This window comes from Ambystoma mexicanum, chromosome 12 (assembly GCF_040938575.1).
Source record: "Ambystoma mexicanum isolate Mex_15411 chromosome 12, UKY_AmexF1_1, whole genome shotgun sequence".
Taxonomy (NCBI): domain Eukaryota; kingdom Metazoa; phylum Chordata; class Amphibia; order Caudata; family Ambystomatidae; genus Ambystoma; species Ambystoma mexicanum.
Genome location: NC_090936.1, coordinates 122155058 through 122180340, shown reverse-complemented (window position 1 = coordinate 122180340; position 25283 = coordinate 122155058). Strand labels below are relative to the sequence as shown.

Sequence of the window (25283 nt, the reverse complement as noted above, 5' to 3'; positions counted from 1 at the left end):
TCCTGTCAATGAAGAAAGTCTTTAATCTCCCAAGTGAGATGTACAAGACTGGTTTAAGAATCAATATGGAAAACATCAGCAACACACGTTGGTAAAGCAGTGAAGTGGTATTGAAATATATGTCCCTTTCCACAAGTAATTTCTTTCTGAAGTATCCTTAGACACTTTCAAGTAGCAAAGGCCAAGAGTAAAAACATATAACCACAAAAGTGATGGGTGGAAGGTTTTGAATGAATCTGAACCACTGGCATAGCTCTGGGCAACCTTCCACACCACTGTTTTTAGCCCGTCAGCGCCATTGCAAAAGGGGTCCAGCCATATGCAAATCAGTCGGGTATTGCCACCAATGGTAGCAGCCCACTGCTAGGCCAGGTCCTCTCTGCACACCAACACAAGCAACTCCAGACATGTTTCGACCTTGTTGGACCTCCTCAGTGAGGTGCTGCTTGGTTTCCTATGGCGCAGAGAGCAAGGGACCCACGTCTGGGCATACACTCTCTCACGTAGTGAGACAAACTAACCACAAAAGTGATGGGTGGAAGGTTTTGAATGAATCTGAACCACTGGCATTGCTCTGGGCCACCTTCCACACAACCGTTTTGTAGCCCGTCTGCACCATTTCAAAAGGGGTCCAGCCACATGCAAATCAGTCAGGTATTGTAAAAACATACATTATGCAACCCATTTGAGGGTCATTTACAGGCTGTAGACTAGTAATGTTTTCTCTTGGATGCCTCTACGCCAGATGTTTTGCGGCTGCATTTCTTCAATCAGTCGCATTTAGAGGAAATCCCCTTCTATGTTTAATAAGTCTAATGCAATGTAGAACGTTTGGGAGCTTTGAAACACAATTTCTTGATGTATATGCGCCTTGCAAATGCACAAGAAATAAATAAAACGATACAATATGCCTGTAATCTTTATGGTCTACCCTGATAGACCATACAATGGATGATAAATGATGAAATAACAACAGATGGCTTGATGTGAAGAGATGGGGTTGTTGAATTGCTTTGTTGGCACTCAGATTGTCTATTCTTGATAAATACACTTGAGTCAAACCATAAATTAAGAGTTTTTACTTTACCATAGTTCAGATTGCAGAGGTTTCCTGCATTGAGAAAGAAGTGTGTCCGGAAAAGATCGCCAAAACCACCTCGCCCTGGTCGAAAAGGCAGAGGTGTGTATAGGTGAAGTCCTCCAGCCCAATATGCTTCTCCGCCAAGATAATCACCTGACCAGGACAACAACATTGCAAAAGCTCAATATTTAACGCCACACAGAAAATGAACGTTGGCATAAACAATAGATTTCAACATACTTAAGTTTGTAGTAGGGGTATCATTTTACAGCATACATGATTAATTATATAAAAAAACGACATGGTACCATCTGTGGCAATGCAACTTCCTCACTTGATTCCACATACCAAAGAGGCGACCTCAAGAGACCAGGTCGAGCCTGGAGAACTGTGGACCAATAGGCAGTAAGTGGAGGACACCTGGTCAGGGTCTCTGGGTTCACATCACACGATAGGGGACAGTCGCAACACTCCTTTTTGTGTACCCGTTTCCCAATTTCAAATGCCTGAAATTCTCTTTAGGCAGACCCAAAACATTAGTGACGTGAACAACACTTCCCTTTTATCAGTCAATTTTATTCACAGGCTGTTGTTACCAGTGGGCAATCGGATACTGTTAAAAGTCATTCTGCGTTGTTAGGAATGACCGCCGCACAGAGGCGTTGCTAGGGCGGGTTTAGGGGGCTATAGCCCCTGGTCTTTTGGTTGTAGCCCCGGATAGAATCTCAGGAGCTACAACCAAAAGGCTAGCTAGCCCCCAATCCTGACAGTTCTGACATTAGCATAGCCCTGGGTCTTTTCCAGACCTAGCAACACCACTGCCGCCCCATATGGAGACCCACAATTGATACAAAGTTGCAAGATCGCAATTTACCGAACATGTGTTTCTCCATGAAAGAGCTACGAGACCCAAACCAGAAACAATGTTGCAAAATTGTATTTTTAAAAACTACTGATCTCCCTGTATGTGATTCAAAGTTACCAAATAATTGTCTTCTGGCAGAGCATTCCCACGACTGCGACACAAAGTCACAATTTCACCATGGACCAACAATGTTGATACAAAAAGGAGACATGCAGTGCTTATCAAGGGCATTTGCAGTCTGTAATTAACACAATGGGGAACAGGAGACTGGGGGCCTGCATGGGTAGGACCAGAGAGCAAATGGCAGCAGGCCAGATGAAGGCTTGGTTCGGCCCCGTTTGGTCCAAATGTGGCCTTGTTCATCCCTAGAGACAGGTGTAGCCAGTAACCATGAGCCCAGACAAGAGAGCACTAAAAAAACACAGACACCAATCAGCCAGAATAAGATGGAGGAACAGGAGGCTCTAGTTTGGCAGGGAGAGTTGAGGAAATGAGAAGCTGTAAAGGCAGCAGAGGTTGAAGAGGCAACAGGCGGCAGTGAGAGCCAACAAGATTGAAAAAGGAGGTGGCAACATCAAAAGAAGGAGTAAGGAGATGCTACCATTAAGGGTGGGTAGGAGGTGGCTAAATCAAGAGGAGAGGGGGTTAGTAATGAGGAGGCAGGAATTCCACACTTGCAGTAGGAAGCAGTACCATCTGTGGAAAGAGTGATACAGTGCGGGTGGAGGTAGAACATTCTAGTGGTAAAGGAGATACAGAGAAGGTGGAGGTGGTAATATCTAGCATGAAGGAGGTGGTGATGCAGAGAGATGAAGGTGGTATACAAAAGGCAGAGTAGGAGGAGGTGGGAGCATCTAGAGTAGACATTGGTGGACTTAGTGGATAAGATAAAGAGATCGCTTCAGGCAGTGCGGACAGCCAGGGGGAAGGAGCATTCTGGAAAGTCAGGTCCCAGATCAGCCCTAAGCCGGACCATACAGTGGGAGCAGGAACTAGAGGGGCCAGGGAAGAGAGTTGTCATACCACGCTTTCACCACAGCGCCCGGGAATTACATGGTTAGAGGGTTTACCCTCGGTGGAAACTATGAAACCAGAGACTCAGCAGCAGTTCAGTACTTGGCAGGGAGCAGCATATTGGTTGGCAGAGCAACCTCATAGCCCCCACTACACAAAGAAAGGATGCTGCCTCCTTGCCTGAGTCACATGAACACCGGGGCACAGCGCCATGCTATGTCAGGCGTTGTCGATTGTTGTGACGATCCAGCTTCGTTCTGGGGATTTAAACCCTGTGGCTCCCCATACCAGATGCATCGTAATGCGCTCTGCAGTGCTGGTTGCCTTGTCCTCTGTTTCCTGGACTCTGTCAGCCTGTTCTTTTGTTCTTTAACCGTTCTTCACCTCTGTGTTACTCTCCACACCTTCTTGTGCCTCTTATTCCCAGTTCCTCCTGGCTGCTCCCTCCTGCTTGCATTGGCTTCCCTGTTCCTGTTACCAGTCTCCTGTCTTCTGGCTGCCTTGGCACTCCTCCCAATCTCCAGATTCCTCTCCATTGGCACCTTCTCTCAGAACTCCTACCCAGTGGCCTCTACCTCAGAAGTGCCACTGCCCCTATACACCTTCATCACCTGGATTTACCATTGCACAGCAGCCCAGCTCCCCGGTCTAGCTTTCATTGTTGTTCCTGCATCACGTAAATCCGGTGAAGCTGTGCAGGGAGTCAGCCCTAAGTTCCTGGCCGTATTCATCCACTTGGGTGCCTAGAGATCGGTTCTCTCTCAGCAGACCCTCACCACCGAACTTTCTAGAAGCCCAGCGAGTATGAGAACCCTAATCCTAGCGCCCTAACACGCAAGCGGTCTCATGCATTAAACAACATTGTGAGAAAGTTCTTGAAAGTAGTCTAAGATCGGAGAGGCAAGAGCAGAGGAAGCTGGAGGGCCCCAGAGTAGACAAGGCCTAAGACAATAGGTCTCCAGCTCCAGCAGCCAGTTATTCGCTCCGCGGATGACCCATCTGCTAGCTGGACAAGGCACCAGAATTACCCTTGGTGTACAGAACACTGGAAAGCCTGCAAACAAAAAAATAAATACAAAATAAATAAAAAACAAATAAAAACTAGTTCATCACCCAAATAATTGTTTGGGGAGCCTATAATGACCAGGGAAATGAGAAGGTGTCGGAACCCCTTTCCAACTACAAAAACTGGAAAGGACATACATGTGTGTAAGAAGTACTGAGGGCCAACATGATCAGGAAGAACAATGTGATGCCTCCCAAAGCATTTATTTGTATTTGTAGAGCGCACAATACAGCCCATAGGCATCGCGGCACTTGCAAGTCCGAGAAAGGAAGCTTAATTGTTAAAACAGTGATACAGACTTAGTTACAGGCATGTTAAGTAGCAGGTGATAGGCTGAAGCTTAGGATTGGCAAATCAAACAAATAGTCTGGTTTTAATAGCTTTACGGAATGCCAGATGGGAGTCAATCATCTGAGGTGGGCGGGAAGGGGGTTCCAGAATGAGGCGGCCATGATGGTGTAAGCCATTCTAGTAGGCCTTTGAGAGGAGAGTTTCTGAATTCTGGAAGCCAGGTAGGGAGGTGGTAGGTCATGGAGGCACTTATGGGCGAGTGAGAGGGTTTTGAAGATTCTTCTTTCTTTAACTGGCAGCCAGTGCACCTGCCTTCTTGTAGTGGAGATGTGGTCCCTCCTGGAGATCCCAGTGGCGGCCCTGAGTGCGTTTTTCTGGACCACCTTTAGTTTGGCAATGTTTTTGCTGGAGGTCCCAGCCAGGAGGGCATTGCAATAGTCAAGTCGTGAGCCGATGATTGCCCTGGCTATGGTGAGGCAATTGGGCAGCGAAAGGAAAGGTTTTGCTGCATTAAGTAGTTTGGGGAAATAAGCAGATGAAGAAACAATGGCGCTGATTTGTCTATCCATGGTCAGGTCTGAGTCAAGGTAGACGCCAAGTGTTTTGATTGTTTGGGAGATGGCAATGGGAATGTTGTCGACAGTGAAGGTGGAGTATTGAGGCCCAGTTATGCCCAAGGAGAGGTAATCTTGACATTTGGGGAAAATCCTGTTTTTATTTTAAGATGACCCCTTTTTTGTAATTAATCTCCAAAATAAAAGTTTGTACTTGAACATACGGTCTTGGCGGGCAACTTGTTCCCAGATTGCCCTTTGACAGAGCATATGTGTACTTCTATGGCTTCTGGCTCATAGCAGACTGATCCCATTACAGTAGTTAAGGCCTAATGGATACTAAATCACCATGATTGTTGGTAGGGGGGCACATGGGCAGTGTGCTGTTAATGATAATGATGTGTTATTTATATAGCGCCTTAATCCAAATATCACCCAACCGAAATTGGTACTCATTTATCGAACTAGGAAGGATGAAAAGCTGAGTTGGCCTTGCTGGGATTCGAACCTGCGACTTGCAGATCACGCTCAGATCGCAGCAGCGAGCGCTCAACCAGCTGAACTATCTTACCAGCTATCTTGCTGTTGCAGAATACTTGAATCATATCAAGGGCAGCTTTGGTACAGCATTAAAAGTCTGCTGCTGAAATAAAGGAATTCATGGGCCGCACAGGTTTTGCTAATGAAAATACACTAGAAAATAAGGATATATACCTTTTTAGAGAGGCTATATTAGAGCTTATCAAGGAGATTGGAATGCTCCCTTTAAAGATACAGTGTGATCATACTGCCACCTTTCAGTCACTGTCTTGACTAACTGTAGGGAAACAATTAAGAACTGGGTCTAGATCGATGCTCTTCAACTGCACGCTGTGTGCCTCGAATGTGTCAGTTATCCTACATAGTGAAAGACATTTTGTTAGGTTATATATATTTATACAGCGCAGATACGCCTAAGGGCATCTTGGCGCTAAACAGTACAGATGAGGGAGTGATTGAACAGAGTAGACACCTAAAAAAAGGAGGGTCTTCAAGGACCGCCGAGAGGCCCAATGGTTGGTAGTAGCTCGAAAAGCCCAGGGCAACTGATTCTACGCCTTTGCGGCTTCCACGGAAAAGGCACGGCATGACCATAGGACAAGAGGTACTGATAGCAGGAGGGCAGTCTGAGAACAGAGAGGGAGAGAAGGAACATAATGGACAGATTTTTCCTGAAGGAGCTCCGCTCCTAACTTGTAGAAGGCTCAGTGTACTAGGCACGGTGATTTAAGCAAAACTCGTTTTCCACTCAGGAGCCAGTGTTACTGTCTCAGAAGTGGTGACATATGTGCTTGTGCAGGGGGGCGCAAGACTGCTCTGGCCGCCACATTCTGGAGCATCTGGATGCGATTTGTCAAATAACGTTGTTGGCCATAGTACAGCGAATTACAATAAATCGGCTGTGCTAAGAACAATTACCGCTACCACAGGAGCATGGAAGTGACAGGAATAAAAGGGAGAACCTTCCACAGGGTGCGAAGTTTGAAATGGCCGCATTTGCAGACTGCACCAACCTGCTCTGCCATAGAGAGTATGGAAGAGGGAATGGGCCAAGAGAAACAGGCCAGAAATCAGGAGTCCAAAAGGAAAGTGGACTATTCGTGCCTACCACAAGAACCCCGGTCTTGCTGCCATTGAGTTTTAGCAAATTATTAGCCATACAGGCACCAAGATCCTCGAGAAAGCTCATAAACCGGGCCGCAGTTTCAGGGCGAGAGAGATCCAGGCGAATCAAACTCTGCATATCGTCTGCATATGAATAAACACTAAAGCCATGTGACAGGATAAGAAGCAGAAGAGGACGAATGTAAATATTAAACAAGATCAGCAACAAAGCGGATCCCTGTGGGACTCCGCAGAACAGTGGGATAGATTATGAGCCGAAGGGAGGCAGAAAAAATGATTGAGACCGATCAGCAAGGAAGACAGCGAACCAGCTCAACACTTGGCATCCCCCAGGCCAGCGTTCGAAAAACGAGAGATCAGAGTGGAATGATCCACAGTGTCGAATGCTGCTGACAGGTCCAGCAGGAGAAGAGCTCCCACCCCACCCTGATCGATTAGGCCGGTTACATCGTCTAGAACAGAGTTTAGTACTGATTCGGTTCCTCTTCCTGCCCGAAAGCCGGACTGAAATGTATAAAAAAAAACCTGGAAGTTTCCAGAAAGGATAAAAGAAGGGGAGAAACAAGGGCTTCCAAAACTTTCATCAAAGACGGGAGGAGAGAAATGGGCGAAAGTTTGCAAGCACGACAAGGTCAAGGGAGGGAATCTTCAAAAGAGGTAGCACACAGGCATGCTTAAAAGGTGCTGGGAATAGACCCCTCTTGAAATAGCAGATTCACTGATGTTGTAATATGGGAAATCAGGTCCCCAGAGATGTCTCCAAGCACAGCCAGCGATATGGCGACAGCTGGCGAGGTCGATTTAAGGCCGTGAATGGCGGTAGCAATGTCCTGCTCGGAGAAGACAGGAAAAGAAAGCCAAGAGGTGTTGGGGACTGGCAATTCAGAGGAGGTCTGAGCAGTGGCAATACCAACAGACCTCCTCTCTAATATCCTTACAAATAGATTCGATTTTAGAATGAAAGAAAGAGGAGAGGGAGTAACAAAGAGCTTTTGAGGGTTCAATAGAGGCTTTCGTAGATGTAGAAAGGGATTGGACTAACTGAAATAAGGCTTTGGGCCTGTTAACAGCACATTTGACCTTGTCACTTTTTGATTTGCAAGTTCTTTCCTTACAGAGCCTAGCAGGAGCCAACAAATCACCACAGCCAGGAAAGAATCATCCAAAGCAGCTAAAGTGCAAGGGCTGTGTTGAACACAATGTGAGTGAAGCAAGGCTGACAGCACAGAAGGCTCCACATTGCGCCCGTTCAGTTTCAGTCTAGCCAATTTAAGGGAACGCAAGACTGGGCCTGGCAGAGAAATGGAGGAGATCAGAAAATGATCAGACCATAGCACAGGGAGAAAAGAGGAGACAGTGATAAGCGACTCAAGGGCGCAGATAAAATCCAGTATATTGCCTAACTGATGAGTAGGTTCATGAATTAGTTGAGGGAGATTAAGATCCATCAGAGATAGAAAGTTGGCTACCTGACTGGTGTTGGAAGAGTTTGTGGGAAGATTAAAATCGCCAATTGCCGAAAGATTCAGATGATTGATTTGGAGTGCAGACACAAAGTCAGGAAAGTCAGCACAGAAAATAGCATCAGCCCTTGGTGGACGATAAACTACAATAACAGTTAGTGTGCATACGGGAAATATAGAAATGCAAGCAAGTACGCGCTCCATCTTCATTGAGTGTACTGGAGTTGAGCAAACCACTTTGTAAGAGGATTTATACATAATGCGTAGCCCGCCAACCGGATGAATTGAAGGGCGGTCAACATGTGCAAAACTATAACTGGGAGGGACAACTTGAACAATTGAGGGTCCAGAAGAATCCCTCAACCAGGTCTCTTAAAAATAATAGATCCAGTTGAGATGTACTCAAGATGTACCAGCCATTGTGCCTCTATAATTGGTAGTGGTTGTGGAACTAAAAGCGTAGGAGCCCCTGACACATGCGGAATGAGTGCACACACGTAACAGCTTTCATTCATCACATTCCTTCCCACCTTACGCATATCGGAGTACCAGCTATTAGACGACTCAATGCTGAATGTCACAAATGGTGTCAAAGCCCAAACCCTTCTATAAATCATACGTCATTCGTACTTCCCATCTTATTCGTCTAAGAAAATCAATATAATCATCGGTCTACCAAGAGAGTATAACAGAATTCCTAGAACGAATTACATTGTTTATCATTATGCCTACATACCAGGTAGGTGTGAACACGTTGGTCAGACATACTTGCTTATCCCTGGAGAAGAGAAAAAAGGTTACCGAGAGAGAAAGGGAGAGGCAGAGAGAGAGAGACCCTTGTGCCACCAGGGGGCAGGCCTTCAAAAAAAATAAAATAAAAAATGAAAAAGGAAAATCAGGGGTGTGCCACTGCATACCACCATGGCATGGATCCTTTACTAAACGTCTTCTTCATCAGTTATGTCTTTGATCCGTCAATTGATCTTTGTAATGCACTTGTCTCAGGTGCTCTTCGGACAACCGAGAGATGCACCTAACAGCGTAACTCCTTCACGAGGATGGCGAGAGGCGTACATAACACCACCTCGTATGGACCTTGAAACCTGGGACTGTTCCATCAAATGCTCCCGCCCCCTTTACCGCGCACCACGGCCGCCCCTGTGTGCCTCCGTCCTATCTCCTGGTCAATTGCTGATGACCCATCAAGATCTCTCCTTCCGTCAATGCACTGTCTCTAGCTTTAGATTTACCCTCCTCTTCACCCTCCTATGTAGCGCAGTCATGCATTTTCAGATTATCATCAGTAGATGCCTCGGTCAAAAATATGGCAGGATTCACAGTCCTACACCTTACTATATGAATATGAGGTTTGGATATTATAATCTCATGTGCAGAGGATCTCAGAGTCACCAAGGTCAATTTAGACATTTCCAAAATAGCGAATGTTCCACAAACAAGGTAACAGAGCACCCCATGACAATCGTGGAACTTTTCTGTATCACAAATACAGCTGCTGCGAGTGCTTGTTCGCACGCGACCTGTCCCTGCATGACTGAGTCGATCGTCTCACTATAATAAGCCAATGGCTCTTTTGAGTCAATACTGCAGTCATGAGCCGTCCATCAGAGTGGGAAAATAAATACAACGCCTGTGTATAATCTGGTGTTGCTAAAACAGTGACTGTGCAAACAAAAACTTCTTTCAAGTCCTCAAATTGTCCATTCATTTCTTCAGACCATTCCAATTTAAAAATAAAAATTCTACAGTCCTTCTGTGAGACTTTGTAACATCAGCCTTGTGTAGGCTGAGTAGTCTAGGATCCATGCCCTACAATAATTACACAAGCCCAAACACTGCTGCATTTCCTTGACAGTACTGGGCCCAGGGGTGGCGTGTACTGTCGATGCCCTATCTGGTAGTATTTTTTCCCCGTTTGCAAAGATAAGTTACCCCAAATATAGTACCTCCTGTTGGCAGTATTGTAGCTTCTTTTAATCTGCCTTGTACCCTTTGTGAGGCAGCAATTGCAATAATGCAATAGAATCCCTCCTGCACTGCTGTTCATTTTCACTACATACCAGCAGATCCGCCACATACTGGATGATCATGCTAGGCACCTGAATATTTCCCAACTCGGCATGCAGCACTCTATTGATAACTTTCGGACTTTCACAGTACCCTTGAGGCAATCTTGTGTGCTCGAAGCACAGTTGACCACGTGTAAACTCAGCGAGATACCATGAATCAGGGTGGAGTGGGATTGAGAAGAACGCAATCTTCAGATCCACCACTGAAGTGCGTCGCTGTTTTGGGAATGCTATAAAGGATCATCGCAGGATTCAAAACTAATAACTCCTTCTGCACCACGCCATTAAGAGGACGTAGATCTTGGTCATCCTGTAATTACTCTCTGTTTTCTTGACGGGGTATATGGCCATATTACACGGGGACGTGGATGGCACAACGATACCTTGCTCTAATAGTCTCAATACTGCCTTTTATCCCTTCCTCCGCTTCCCTTCACAACGGGTACTGCCGCACCCTCTGGAGTACTGCTCCTGACTTCAACACAATCTGTACTGGGGTCACATCTCTCAGTGACCCAACATCATGCAGATTAACAGTCCATAATTGTGCTGGCACATATTGCATGCCCGCCTCAAAAAATAAAGACGGGTTCACCACTGCCATCAGGGGGCACTGTACTTTCCTATACTGCACCATGATATCACAGGGGGTGGAGATTTCCAAAATGATGACCCCATTTTGCTCACTGTCCTCAAATAACTCATCAGTCATTAACATCAATTGTACTGTCGGATCTACACATAGTACCGTGCGCCACTTGCACCTGTCCTGATCTGTTCCAATCAGGACTACTCTTGTCTGAAACTACTATTCCTTGCAAAGCTTATGATAATATTGTCCCTGCCCCACCTCGGGTGGCACCATGGGTCAGAAAATAAAATCTTTGGGTACTCGCCAACATTTTGTTGCAATTTAAGGCACTGCTTTTGCTAGTACCTTGATGCCATAGACAAATATGTCCGGGACTACAGGAACTCCACGGACTACCGATTACCTTGCCTTTGCATTGATTATTACCATTGCTCGAGCTACACACATCCCCGGAGTGGAACACACTACCTCTTGATCGGTTACCAGACATTTGGTCGAAAAAAATTGTCGACCAGACAAATGGTCGAACCAATTTGGTTGAAAACCAAATGGTCGAATTTTTTATTTTTTTTATTTTCACCCCTTTTTTTATTTTTTTGGGGGGGTCCCCCCGCCAACCCACTTTTTTTCTCTAAAAACCCCTTTTTTTAAAAAACGAAAACCCAAAAAATAAATATATAAATAAATAAAAAATTCGACCATTTGGTTTTCGACCAAATTGCGTCGACCAAATGTCATTCGACCAGTTTTCAGTCGAGCAAATGACTGGACACCCTCTTGATCTGTGAATGATATAGTTACATTTAGTTTACTGAGCCGATCCCTACCCAACAAGTTAACAGAGGAACTCTGTGAATATAACAAGGGGGCTCGTACTACCTTTCCGCCCACTTTTATATCCTCAGTGTATGGAACTGTAGCAATAGCCCCAGAGAATCCCTGCGTGTCAAGAGTTTTACCTGATAATGGAAAGTTCCCCTCCATAATGCATAATTGTCATGATGCCTACCTCCAAGGTGCCAGACAAGACCCAGCTACCCCAGAGGCAGACATGTCTTCAAGGGAAGTCACAACAGCCTCAAGTAGGGGCTCTTTGGACTCAGTCCTGGTGCCTTTGGCGCCAGGCTCATATCGGGCCACAGTCCTGGCGCCATAGGCGCCAGGCTCATAAAAGGGGACTTTGTGTTAAAGGTGCTTAGTGTTAACTTACCTGATGCAGACCATGCTGCAACATCCGGGCCTTCTGAGGCCTGAATGGAACTACTTTATCTTTGGAACTACTTAACCACACGGGTGTGGTCAGGGGAGGAATACATACCTGAGAGGAAGGATACATACCTGGAACTACTTTGAAGGCTATTTAAGCCACGCCCAAGCAGCAACTCACGCTTCGCGTTGTTCTGCATCTAGCAGCTGGACGATCACCGTGTTTGCTCCTGCATTCTGTCTTCTGCCACTCCTGCCAGCATCCTGGAACACCTGCAAAGAGAGAAGAGAAGAGAAAAGGGTAAAGAAGAGTCTTTACCTGCTAAATCCGCATTCCGGAGACATCTCGCCGACGGTCCTGAAAAGGAAGACATCCATTTAAAAGCACATCGCATCGATCGCTGCGGTGCCGCATCTCACTCACCTGTACAAGGTGCCACCACGTTCTACGGCGACATCTGGACTCGCAGACACATCACCGCGCCTAGGGAGAAAAAGACAAGAATAAAGGTGAGAGGGGAAAGAAAACAAGGAAACCTTAATTTCCATTACAAAGCTTACCTGTTGGGTTATTCCAACTTCATTTCGGGTCGGTGCCGTATCCTGGCATTTCCGGACCCCGGCCCCTAAGGGGAAAAAGAGACATCAGCGTTAGTGGGCGTATGAAATGACGTTACCCAACTCCCATTAAAGACTTACCTGGTTTCTTCTGGATTGATCTTTGTTTCGGGTCGGTGCCGCATCCAGGCATTTCCGGACCCCGGCCCCTATGGGGAAAAAAGACATCAGCGTTAGTGGGCGCATGAAAAGACATTACCCAAACGCCCATTAAAGACTTACCTGATTTCTTCTGGATTGAGCTTCGTTTCGGGTCGGTGCCGCATCCAGGCATTTCCGGACCCCGGCCCCTATGGGGAAAAAAGACATCAGCGTTAGTGAGCGCATTGATACAAGGACACAGAGAAGTCTCATCAAGCTCACCAGAGTCTCATTCTTCGGTTCTACAGCTCTTCTCGGAATAGTTTCCGCACCTGAAAAAGAGACAACGAACAATTATTATTGCGGAATCATACTCATTAACAGAATCCTTACGGTACTATACCGGGAAAACAAAACGTGAACCCTCTACAATCAAAATCCCAGTGAAGTAACTGGATACAACGCGCCCCTGCATGAGAAGCAGGATGGAGAGCTCAACCTTTCAAACCCTAAGGTGAGACTTCACGTGGGGATCGCAGGAGGGTTTCGTAAAGGGGTGAGAAGGGAGCGGGAGGCTTATACTTTCTCCCGCAGATTGTTAATACTCCCTTTTCACATACAGAAAGATATTCCTGCGAGCCAGACAAGCCAGATTCGAAGGTCCGGTCCAGTCCATCTTCCAGGTCCTGCGCTTCACCATAGAAGAAGCAACAACACTCCAAACCAGACCTGCACCTCCGTGGGAGTCAGGTGAGCGTAACAATAATTTAGTTGCACCTGAGTCTACTATAAATATAAATGGCTTGTTTCCTATTTCCGCCTCCACCAAGGGCTCCTCTTCAGTGTGTGCGATTGTCAATATGAATGGAGACGCGAGTGCTCTCTGTGGGCTGTACTAATCAGAAAATGCATTTGTCCCAGGGAACGGAAAAGGTCGTCCCTCGCCATCGTAACTCATTGGAACGGGGCACCCGTTCCCCCTGCCATCCTGTTACTGTGTTCCCTCACCCTGCTGCGGTTGCTACCCATGTTGCCCTTGCTTGTCAGCCCCGTAAGGGAACTGATTTTGACCCCCCTCGCCATAATTGCGGGTGTCGCATTCCTTGAGGCCCTTGGAATGCCTGCCCTGGAGGTGATGGTCCATAATCTCTGCGAAATGCCCACACCTCCAACAATAGCAGCACTGTGACGGCTTCTTGATTCTCTTACAATGGTGGACTATTATATACTTTGTATCTCTGCCCACCCTTTGGCTTCAACTGCCACAATTTTATCCATTGCCTTCTGGACCTCTTTTGGTAATTCCCTCCTTACAATAAAGTAGAACAATGGTACTGAGTGGTCCGTCTGCCCTCCTGTCTCACCTCTCCACATTTCCTGTAACTTAAGAATAAAGCTAACTTGGTCCTCATCATCACCCGTTGCACACTGCATTAAAGAATTTAAGTCAGGTGTGTCTGGGTACATCTTTGGTAGGGCATCCCATACCCTTGCCCTTACTTCATTAAAGGCTGCTCCATCATGTTCGTTATTTGCAATAATTAACTCAGGGTCCCCAGCCTTTACCCATATGTTTCCAGCCTGGTCTCCAACTATGGCGACCAGTTAACTCTTAAGGTCTCCTAGTGCTAAGGCTACCCATGGTGTTTGTTTCTCAAATTCATAGAAACATTTACTGGCTCCGGCTGCAAGCTGGGGGAGAGCTTTAATCAAATTATTTTTGTCCATTTGAGCCCATGGAATATACTGCGCTATCCCTACTTCTTTATGAATAAGGGGCATCTGCATGTCTATTTTGTTTTAAACCCCTTTTTTAATAGTTTTCTGATCTTGTACTACCAGCATTAAATCTGGTTGATTTCTCAGTCAATCCCTTCCCCATGCCTCTTGTGGCAGGGATGGGTTTCTCGTGGCCTCCTCTCCTAGATCTCCTTTTTCCCCTGCCTCTTCATTATTTCTGCCACCTTGATCTTCCCATTCATTTTCCCTCGCTGGTTTGCCTCCTTGTCCCCGAACCGTTCATAACCTCTCCCCATCATCTTCATCGACACAAACATTTCTTATTGCCCCAGGGTTGAATCTAACCAAAATATCTCCCGGCTTCCAATCCCCTATTTTCTGCACCGGTATCCAAATTTCTGGTGGTACTTCTCCAGGTTCTTTTAACCCGACCAACCTTTCCCGCAACGCTCTTAACTCGTTGTTTAGATCTGCTTGTGAACCCACTGGGTACACTGTTGCTACAGGCATGTCAGCGCTTGAGGATATGATATATGATATGGCATTTATAACGTGCCTATACACAAGTGTTTCAAGGCGCGACGCGGCAATAGAGGGGCAACAGAGGGACGGCAGAGACAGCGATCCTACTAGGCCAAATGTCATTCAGATCGCGCAAGTGCAGGGGAAGGGGAAAGAGGAAAAGAGCAGAGTGGGTGGGGACAGTCCAGTACATGGGAAAATAGAATAAATAAAAAGAATATGAGAAGTAGGGCCAGCTGGTGGCAAGTGCAAGGGTAAGTGCAGACATCAGGTGTCAAATGCTGGTGGGGGACTGTAGGGATACAGAACACTGTCCACAAGTGCGGGGGTTGCCAGGGAGGCAGTGCAAGTGTGTAACTGGCAGGAGAGGGGCCCTGGGCCCGAGATCAGAGGGTGGCCAGGTAACCAGTACAGTTTAGCCAAGGAATTCAGCAGGTGAGAGGAGGAGAGAAAGCATAAGCAAAGAAGAAGGTTTTGAGGTGCTTCTGGAGATGGTTCCCCTCAAGTTTCAGGGAGGCTGTTCCAGAGGAAGGCCCCAGTGCAGGATCAGCCAAAAACATTAACATCTCCAAATTGTGCAGAACAATGCCATAAGTGCTGCTCTGAATATACCCAAATCAGATCACATCTCCACCTCTACAAGAAACATTCACTGGTTACCAGTGAGGGACCGTATTAAATTCAAAGTACTCACGCTCACACACAAATGCCTATCCAACACCGCCCCACACTATCTCTCCAGCCTGATAACTAAAAACCAGTTGACTAGACCTACCAGCTCTGCACATCCTGGGCATCTGAATAAGCCTAAAAACTAAAGACAAAGAGCAGGTGGCTCTAGTTTCTCTGTTATGGCAGCCAGCTACTGGAACACCCTGCCATTGACCCTAAGGATGGATCCCGCCTTACTTTCATTCAGTAAAAAACAAAAAGCATGGCTCTTTACACAGGATACTAAATAAGTCCCTCCTCACCCGTAGGCAACCCAACTTACTGCATAACCTGTAACCAAATTCATAAGTATGCATTTGTGATCTGCATAACCTGTAACCATCTTCTTAAGCTTGCTGAACCTGTAACCATATTAGTAATCTATGCGCCCGGATGCCCGAGGGTTAGGTGCGCAATACAAATGTAATAATAAATAAACTCGTTGCTTGTAGACGCGACTGAACTTGAGGGAGTTGCAGGCGGATGGGCCAAGAGCTTGAGAAGGAAGATATTTAGGAAAAGAGAGTTGAAGGTATTGAGGCCCCGGACCCCAGAATGTCTTGTGGACAAGGCAGAGGGTTTTGAACTTAATCCTCGCAGTCACTGGGAGCCAGTGCAGAGATTTCAGTCCTGGAGAGATACGATCCCTGGGCTTGAGGCCAAGGACAAGTCTCGCAGTCCTGTTCTGATGAGTTGCAGAGGGCGGAGAGTAGAAGCAGACAGATTTAGAAAGAGGCTGTTGCAATAGTCCAGCCTAGAGAGAACCAGAGCTCTGGAGACGGTGAGTTTCTGGGGGAAGGAGAGGAAAGGAAGAATACCTCTGAGGAGGTGCAGCTGGTAGTGTGACTTCTTAGAGACGTCAGAGATCTGAGGAGAGAAGCAGAGTGTGAAGTCGAAAATGGCCCTGAGGTTTTTAGACTCACAGGTGGGAGCAGGAAGAGGGCCAAGAGCGGCTGGCCAGAGAGGGACAGGAATGGAGGGAGCAGGTGTGAGGAGAATCCCAGTCTTACTGGCATTAAGGCAGATATCATTGGCGGCACACCACTCCTGGATAGCAGAGAGACAGAGATGGAGAAGAGGTGGCCGAAGGTAGCCTGAAAATGAGCCGAGAGACATCCGCATAGCACTGAAAGTTGGGGCAGAGAGTGGCAATGAGGTGGGCAAGAAGTGCCGGGTATTGGTTGAACAGCTAGGGAGAGGCGAGACCCCATCGGGGACACCACAGGAAGAGACAGAGATAAAGGAGAGGAAGGACCCATATGGTTATATGGAGGTTGAGGTGCAGAAGCGCTTGAGCCCCCCTCCCCCAGTTGCTGATACTGCCGATACTGTTGTAGACAATTTCTCTATCACTGGAGGCTTATAGACTGGATTCGTATACCCCACTGCAGGTTTAGGCCTTACAGGGTATATCCCCTTACATTGGATCTCTTTTTTATCTTCCTGATCTACCATATCCGCGAACAACCGCCAGAGATCTAAAATCTCTTTTCTTTTTTGTATCTTCTTTCCCTTATATTTTGCTGCTAAAAAGATAGAAATTTTTTCTAGCGTGTTTCTGTTATGGGTGCCCTGCTCTGGCCAGGACAGGACAGGACATCCCCCCCTTCCTTTGTTTCCAACACCCATTGTCTAAGATATTTTTCTATCCTGTCACAGATCATGCATGTGTCTTATTGGTGTTTCTTCCCCCATACTTATATTGCACGTGTCCCTTATGCTTCACTTATGACCTTACTGCTATGTTGCGCACGCTGCTGCTTGTTACACAGAAATACAGATCAACACACTTCTTTCCTCCACCCTGTTTTTCCCACTTCGTGTACACACACACACACACACACACACACACACATACACCCCCCCCTCCTTATACTGAGTCACTACTTTTCCTTATATCCTCGTAATACCACCTTTTCAGCTTTTTTTTACTTGCTGAGGATCCCATTGCTTTTATCGTCATAAAAGAATTCCATTTGGCACTACCTTCTCAACCTATTATGGCTGAGGATCCCTTACCACCCAGTCCTTATACGCTGAGGTTCCCTTTCTTTCCAGTCTCTACGCGCTGAGGCTCCCTTTTTACATTATAAAAAGTAGAAAAACAAATACGTGACAATTTCAATACATAACCCAACTCCTATCCAATCTATACCTTAATACATCACCGAAATTCTATCCAATCTATACTTTAACACAAAACTAAAAGTCCTCTACACACTAGGTCACTGACCTCGTACTCCATCCATTCACACCTCACATACTGTCATACGTGCATGTCCCCTTCTTGTTATCTCTTACAAGAGCCTACTTACATGTGCTGTTCACCGGAATTTCTGTTACGTGGTCCAACACCGGCCTGTCCTTCTCTCTGGAGCCCCGCCCGCTTCAGAGAACAGAGGATTTGTGTTAAAATGGCTCCTTCTAAAACCACTCGGGAAACACATGTTTTTTGATTTGGGGGACTGGTCGCTGTAGGATGGGGGCAGCACTATTCGTGAGAAGTACCTGGAGCCTCTGCAATGTACAGGGAAAGCTGGGATCACATTGGGGTGACCACTTGTAAGGGTGTCCCTAATAACGCTCACACCAGAATCAATACACCCTGCTAGGGAAAAATAAGGCCAAAGGCGATCTTGTAAGGATAACTCGTTTAATCTTACAAATGAGGAAGGTAGCAAAGGACTCTGCTGCCTGAACGTTCTCCCCTGTCCCTTATCCGTTCTTTCCTACCCAAGTGGTCTCAAGCAGGGGTTTATATAGGTCCAGCTTGCCATAGTGATGTCATTGAAGCTGGACCATGACTTCATCCCAATCTGTCCTTTTTCCATAATAGGGAAGCTCCAAAGCCTTTGACGGCGGATCTTCTTTCTTCGTTGTCAGCGGTTTTGTCAGGGCATGCTGTTCTACATTTTGCTAGCTATGTAAAAACACATGGCAGCACACGCTTTCCTCCATTTTGCCAACTATACAAAAAAACACTGCAGCTCTGCAGACTTTTACAAACCTTGAGGCCAAGCCCAAGGAAAAACTAAACATAGTTATCCATGTATAAACATGTTTCATTCATTCTATCCATATTACACTCATCCTGTTCACGTTATCTGGGTCCTGTAGATTCCTCCACATATAATTTTTATTTCTAAATGCACTTTGCCGCACAAAACATGCAAGTCCTATTTTTAACCTGCATGGACTCTTGACAGACAGTGGACACCTAGTCAGTCAGTTCGTACTTCGGCCATGGTGAAGAACACCGCACACTTAAGTGCCTATGGTCTATTTAGATCCCACAGGCCGCATTCCTTCCGGGGAGGAGGGGACGTTTGACTCCTCTATAGCACTAACTAAGCTTTTACCATGCCTGGGTTCTGACATTACAAATCTATCCAACTAATAGTTAATTGTGCTATATATCCAGTGCCCCTCCCACATGTCCATTATAGTGCCTTGAAAATGTCTTGCCTAACTCTAAAGTGCTTGGGGGTTCAAGAGGACCCTGGTTCCTTCCCAACACACAAAATGGTAAAAAGGAAACCTACTAGCTATCCACTTCTGGATAAACTGGTAAAAAGGTCGGCAGTAATTAGCAAACCGATCAATGAGGTACATTTCCTCATATGAGATTAAAGATCTGCTAAGTGACCTAGACCAGGGAAAAGGCAGCAAACGATTGGTTAGGGCGGCTTGCGTGGGAGGTACCCAAACGTTGCAAACTGTATTATAGAAGCCTCTGATAAGGGTTTATCTTTAACCGAAGAGAGTAGCTTACAATTGACCATGAACTGCGATAGACATAAAAAGGTAGAAGCAATACAAAAAACTGCAATAGCCCTGAAAGAAACACAGGAAAAAATGTTAAAGGAGTCCATAGCTAAATCAATATGGGCTGTAAGCGATCTCCTGACAAACTTTGAACCAGATCGGAGGCAAGAACTATAATAACCCGGTAGAACTGCATAAGAAAGATGGGAGCCACTAGACAGAATGAGAAGTACTAGTGATCCAGTTACAGAGGACACATGTAGCATTCCAACCTTGCGGGGCGTTTCTAGGGGGGGGGCAAGGGGGCTATAGCCCCTGATCTTTTGGTTGTAGCCCCGGATAGAATCTCAGGATCTACAGTCAAAAGACTAGCTAGCCCCCAGTCCCAACAGTTCCCACAACAGCTTAGCCCAGGGTCTTTTCCAGACCTAGCAACTCCCCTGCCAACCTGTGCACCAGGGCCCTGCCAATAGATAGGCAATCTTGAGTACTGATAGCAGTAATCCCAAAGAATCTAAATTAGTAGATAATGCAAATCAATCAATGACGAGTTGTAATATACCAGATTTAAATGCTTTAGAAAATGTGGAGTATAGATGTGCAGAGGGTAGGAAAACTCAACAATGCTCTCCTATGATGAACAACAATGACTTAATGGGTATGAGCAACCAAAGGCCAATCTGCGAAACATGTGGTGAATTGAGGCACATAGTAGAGAAACTTCAAGAAGAGAGGAGGAACTTGTAAAAGGATATGGATACCTGTAAAAAGGGCTTCCAAGAAAAAAGTGCATTAACTGGTATTGCAAAGACCATACAGCAGGTTACGGTAGTAAACCAGGCTGCATCACCCAGAGCAAGGAAACAAAGTGCATCAATCCCAGGAAAACTAGTGGGTACGAACTGGAAAGAAATGTAAATGAAGCAATGGATTGATTCATTGGAAAGAAAACTCAGGGTAAAGAGAAGGCAAATCCGTTATCAAGGGATAAAGCAAGCAGGATAAACGGTACAAACCAAACAGACAAAATGGGTTCTCATAATCGAAATAAACAAGAATACTCAAGTAGCAGAGGGAGTCTAATGGAACGAAATTATGGGAATAAAAGGAGTGGAACTTTTATATACCTAGTCAATAGTCCAAAATTGAATAGAGCGAACAGTGACTGTAAAGATTTGCTAGTCAATAAAGATGTACATTGGATAAGAACAAAGAAGATGCTGCTCCATCATACAGGATGACATTGTAGATTGCACAAGTTTTGAAGCAATGGATGGTAATGGTAAATATTTTATTAGAATGGAGGTCACAAATAAACAATTGGCAGAAGGCCTATTCTCAATCTGATACAGATCGTACCCTCCAAATAACTTAACTATTAAGACCCAATCTCCCAGTCACTAGTAACCAATTTAGTAAAATCAAAACACTGATAAGGACACAAGCTGCAAATACTATAGAAAATCATAGAGTTACTAATATGGAGGTAGGGGAAGAGAGCCAAGATCAATCCTTGAATGAGCTGCCAACTCCAACACACACACAAGTGGGGGAAGACAACTTCGACTGAGTTACATAGTAGTAGGGACACAGCAGACAGTGTCAAGTAAAGAGGGCCTATACTCAAACCTATTGCCAAACCAATACAAAAAAGGGTGTGGGATATTTTTCAAGAAAAGAAGAACAAGTTACTTTCTTACCTGGTAACGTTCTTTCGATGGGATGTTCCGACGATGTATTCCACATCTATGACAGGTAATCACCACAGCTGCGCTGCTTCGGAAAATGTTCGGCATCTGCGTCCTGCGTCGATGACGTCGATACGCTGTCCTCGAGGGCCTCTGTCGAGCCGACATCACCGGATGTTATAAGTAGGACGCATGACGCCTGTAGCCTCCGTGTAGTTTTTTCCCTAGAACGTGTGGCACCAATCCTCTGCCAGAATGACTACAGAAAGCCTTGCGGAAACGAAAGCTGCAATAGCATAAGAAATTCTGTAGAGGGGCAGGTAGGGAGGGAGCGATGTGGAATAAGTCGTCGGAACATCCCATCGAAAGAACGTTACCAGGTAAGAAAGTAACTTGTTCTTTGAAGGGATTGGTTCCTCCGACGTATTCCACATCTATGACAGACTCCCAAAGCAGTACCAACGTAAGGAGGTGGGAAAAGAATTTAGAATTTTAGAATGCCAAATTAAATTGCAGAATAGAGACCGCCTTGCCAAAGGCCAAATCTTGCCCATGGATAGAATCCAGGGAGTGGTGTTTTACAAAAGTATGGACAGAGGCCCATGTGGCTGCTTCACAAATGTTATGAATGGGAACACCCCTCTGCAGGGCAGTAGAGGCAGCCACACCCCTAGTAGAATGGGCCCGTAAGCCTACCGGAGCTACCAAGCTCTGAATGTACCCACCAAGCGGGAACATTCAGAAATTGTCAAGATAATCCATCTAGACAAAGTCTGTTTAGTAACAGCTTGTCCCAAACGCCTTCCAGCATATCCTACAAAGAGCTGATCATCCACTCTGACCCGGGACATGCGTGAGATGTAGAAACTTAAAGCTTTCCTAGGATCCAACCTATGGTGCCTCTCCTCTTCCTTACCAGGATGTAGAGGAGGATAGAACGCTGGAAGAATGACCTTCTGGCTTAAATGAAATTAAGACACAAATTTCGTAAGAAAAGAAGGACGAACCCTAAGAACTCTGTCCTTATGGAACACTGTGAAGGGGGGCTTAACGGAAAGTGCCTGCAACTCACTCACTCTGCGAGCGGAAGTAACCGCAACTAAAAATACAGTTTTCAAGGTCAACAGCCACAAGGGGCAAGAATGTAAAGGCTCAAACGCTTTACATTCTCCCATGAGGAATTTTAGAACCAGGTTCAAATCCCAACCGGGCACCTGGAAAGGAGACGGTGGGAACACATTAGTGAGCCCTTTCAGAAACTGAGAAATCAAAAGGAATTTTAAAATAAGAACACTCCTCAGACGAGCGCTTAAATATGGACAGCGCCGCCAGGTAACCTTTAATGGTACCCACTTGCAGGCCCTTGTGGGCTAACGAAAGCAAAAAAGACAGAACCACAGGAATGAAAAAGGATCCACATTCTTAACCCTGCACCAGTCGCAGAACTTTCTCTCGTTACAGGCCTTCTGGCTGAAAGCAACACGTCCATCACATCTTCAGGGAGGACCCAATCCTTATACCTCACCCTTTCAGAAGCCAAGCATGAAGGTTGAAGGACTTGACCTCTGGATGGAGAACCTGACCCCCCCCCCTCCCGTGAGAGCAGATGGTCTCGGTAGGGAAGACGGCGTGGAGGGCAGATGGACATGTCGAGAAGGTCTGGGTACCATGTTCTCCTGGCCCATGCCAGAGCAATGAGGATCATTCGGGAACCGAACCTCCGTAACCTCCGCAGCATTTGCGGAATGACGGGGACTGGATGAAACGCATACAGCAGTGGGAAGGACCACTCCACCACAAACGCGTCCACTAAGGCTCCTTTTGGAGGAAATTCCCATGAGCAGGATCTTTCGCATTTCCGGTTGACACCGTTGGCGAAGAGATCCACTTGCGGGGTCCCCCAAAGGGCGAAGATCTCCAGGAGAATCTCTTGAGCCAGCTCCCACTCGAGAGACCGTGCTCTGCCTGCTCAGAGCGTACGCCGCCGCGTGTCGTCTCCGGCCAGATGAACTGCCGAGATCGAAATTTCCTGCAGGATGGCCCAGAACCAGAGCTGCATTGCCTGTCTGCACAGAGGGAGAGACCCTGCCCCCCCCTTTATGTTGAGGTAGTGCATGGCCACTGTATTGTCGGTCAGAATCAGGACAGTCTTCCCCTGCACAGACGGCAGAAAAGCCTTCAGGGCTAGCCTGACGGCCCTCAGATCCAACAGATTGATATGGAGTCTGACAAACGTTGACTGTCAACTCGTTGGCATGAGCTCCCCATCCCGTGAGGGATGCGTCCGTCACGATCATCACCTCTGGCCCTTGTAGCCAAAATGGAGTCCCACCCCTCATCAGATTGCCTTTGACGGCCCACCACAGACGATCCTGGGCGACCCCTGAACGGGATCTGACATCCTGCTGGAGGACTGTGACCACTGCATCTTGAGAGCCCACTGCAGAGATCTCATCTGCAGACTGGCCTCTGGAACCAGGAGAATGCAGGATGCCATGAGGCCGAGCAACCTCAAGAACACGAACGCCGGGAGACTCTTGGCATGTTGAAACTTGTGCCCCATCTGCAGAATGTGATGAGCCCTCACCTGGGGAGGTAAACAGCCCCAGGGATGTGTCGAGCACTGCTCCGATGTACTGGAGCCGCTGGGTAGGTGTCAAGTGGGACTTCTTTAAGTTGAGGGAGAGGCCCAGCCTGTGAAGGGAGTGGCAGGTGACTGACAGATGATCCAGGACTTGCTTGGGAGAGCGTGCCCTGATCAATCAATCGTCGGGGTAGGGTAAGATGTGAATCCCCCTTTCCTGAGATAAGCTGCCACCACCACCATGAGCTTGGTGAAGACCCTCAGGGCGGAGGTCAATCTAAACGGCAGGACCCGAAACTGAAAATGCGAGTCGGCAACCACGAACCTCAGGTACTTCTTGTGCTTGGGATGAATCGGCACATGAAAGTAAGCATCCTTGAGGTCTAGAGACACCAACCAGTCCTGAAGTTGAAGGGCCTGGAGGACTTAAGAGAGAGTAACCATCTTGAACTTGTCCTTCCTGAGGAGCTTGTTCAAACCACGCAAGTCCATGATGGGTCTCAATCCCCAGTCTTTTTTCGGGATCAAAAAATATGGGAATACCATCCCTTGTTCCTCTCCGTTACAGGCACCAGTTCTATGGCGCCTTTTTCCAGCAGGGATTTGATTTCCTGCGCAAGGAGTGGATCCGACTCTTCAAAGAGAGATTCCCTGGTGGATTGTCGTGAGGCATCTGCCCAAAAGGAAGATAGTAGCCATGGTCTATGATCTCCAGAACCCACACATCTGAAGTAATGGCACGCCATTCTACAAGATGCTGCGCCAGCCTTCCCCCAACCTGCGAACCATGGGACATGGCCTCATGACTGAGCTGAAGCGGCTGCGGCAGTGCCTGAGGGCAAAGAGGCAACTGCCCGAGCAGCTTTGGCACCTCGAGTACCCTGTTTTCCACCTCTGGTACTCCTACGGTGGCCCCTTTGACTTGCAGCTCCCCTCGATCTACCAAAGGAAGAGTAGTGTCGAAAGGAACCTCCCCTCCATTGCTGTCCCCTCGGACGAAAACGCAGAGGTTGGCGAACCACAGCGCTCAACGACTTCGCTGCAGCTTTGGATGTCTGCAACCTATCAAGGCTCTCGTCAGCCTGGCTGCCAAAAAGATGGACACCATTAAAGGGCATGTTGAGAAGCCGGGCTTGTACGTCAGGAGCAAACCCTGACTTCAGCAACCACGCAAATCTGCACATCACGGTGCTCGCCGCCATGGACCAGCTGACAGTCTGCCATGTCCAGACCCGACTGAACGGATTCACACATGGCATCCTTGCCATCCTGAACGAGGGCAAGAAAACCATCCCATTCCTCCCCTTTGGGAATATGTTCAGCCGCCAAAGACACACAATTCCACAGAGTGTGAGTGAAACGTGCTAAGGCATACACGGAGTTGGCTGCCTGTAAAGCCATACCCCCTGAAGAAAACACTTTCTTCACCCAGCCATCAAAACGTTTGTCGTCCCTATCAGGAGGGATGGTTGGGTAAGACGCCTGCTTTGCTGGGGCCGTAGCCGCCTGCACCAAACTCTCCGGAGTAGGGTGCGTAGTCAAGTAGAGGGGATCGCTACTGGCTGGACGGTATTTTTTCGGCAACGACTTGCTCACATCCGGGAGACTCTCCGGAGCAGTCAAAGCCACCGCCACCCTTCTCTGTAAAGCCATATGAAATGGCAGCACCGGGTCAGTGGGTGGACCTTGG

At 46.9% G+C, this 25283-nt stretch overlaps 1 protein-coding gene across 2 annotated transcripts in view; it reads right to left on the bottom strand.

The window, feature by feature from the left end:
• Nucleotides 1-25283, bottom strand: part of SAMM50 (SAMM50 sorting and assembly machinery component) — a 396549-nt gene that overhangs the window by 45801 nt on the left and 325465 nt on the right. For both annotated transcript variants that reach the window (XM_069628139.1, XM_069628140.1), the window contains exon 13: nt 1088-1234. In XM_069628139.1, the coding sequence (XP_069484240.1) occupies nt 1088-1234 (147 nt within the window). The remainder of the gene's footprint in view (nt 1-1087; nt 1235-25283) is intronic.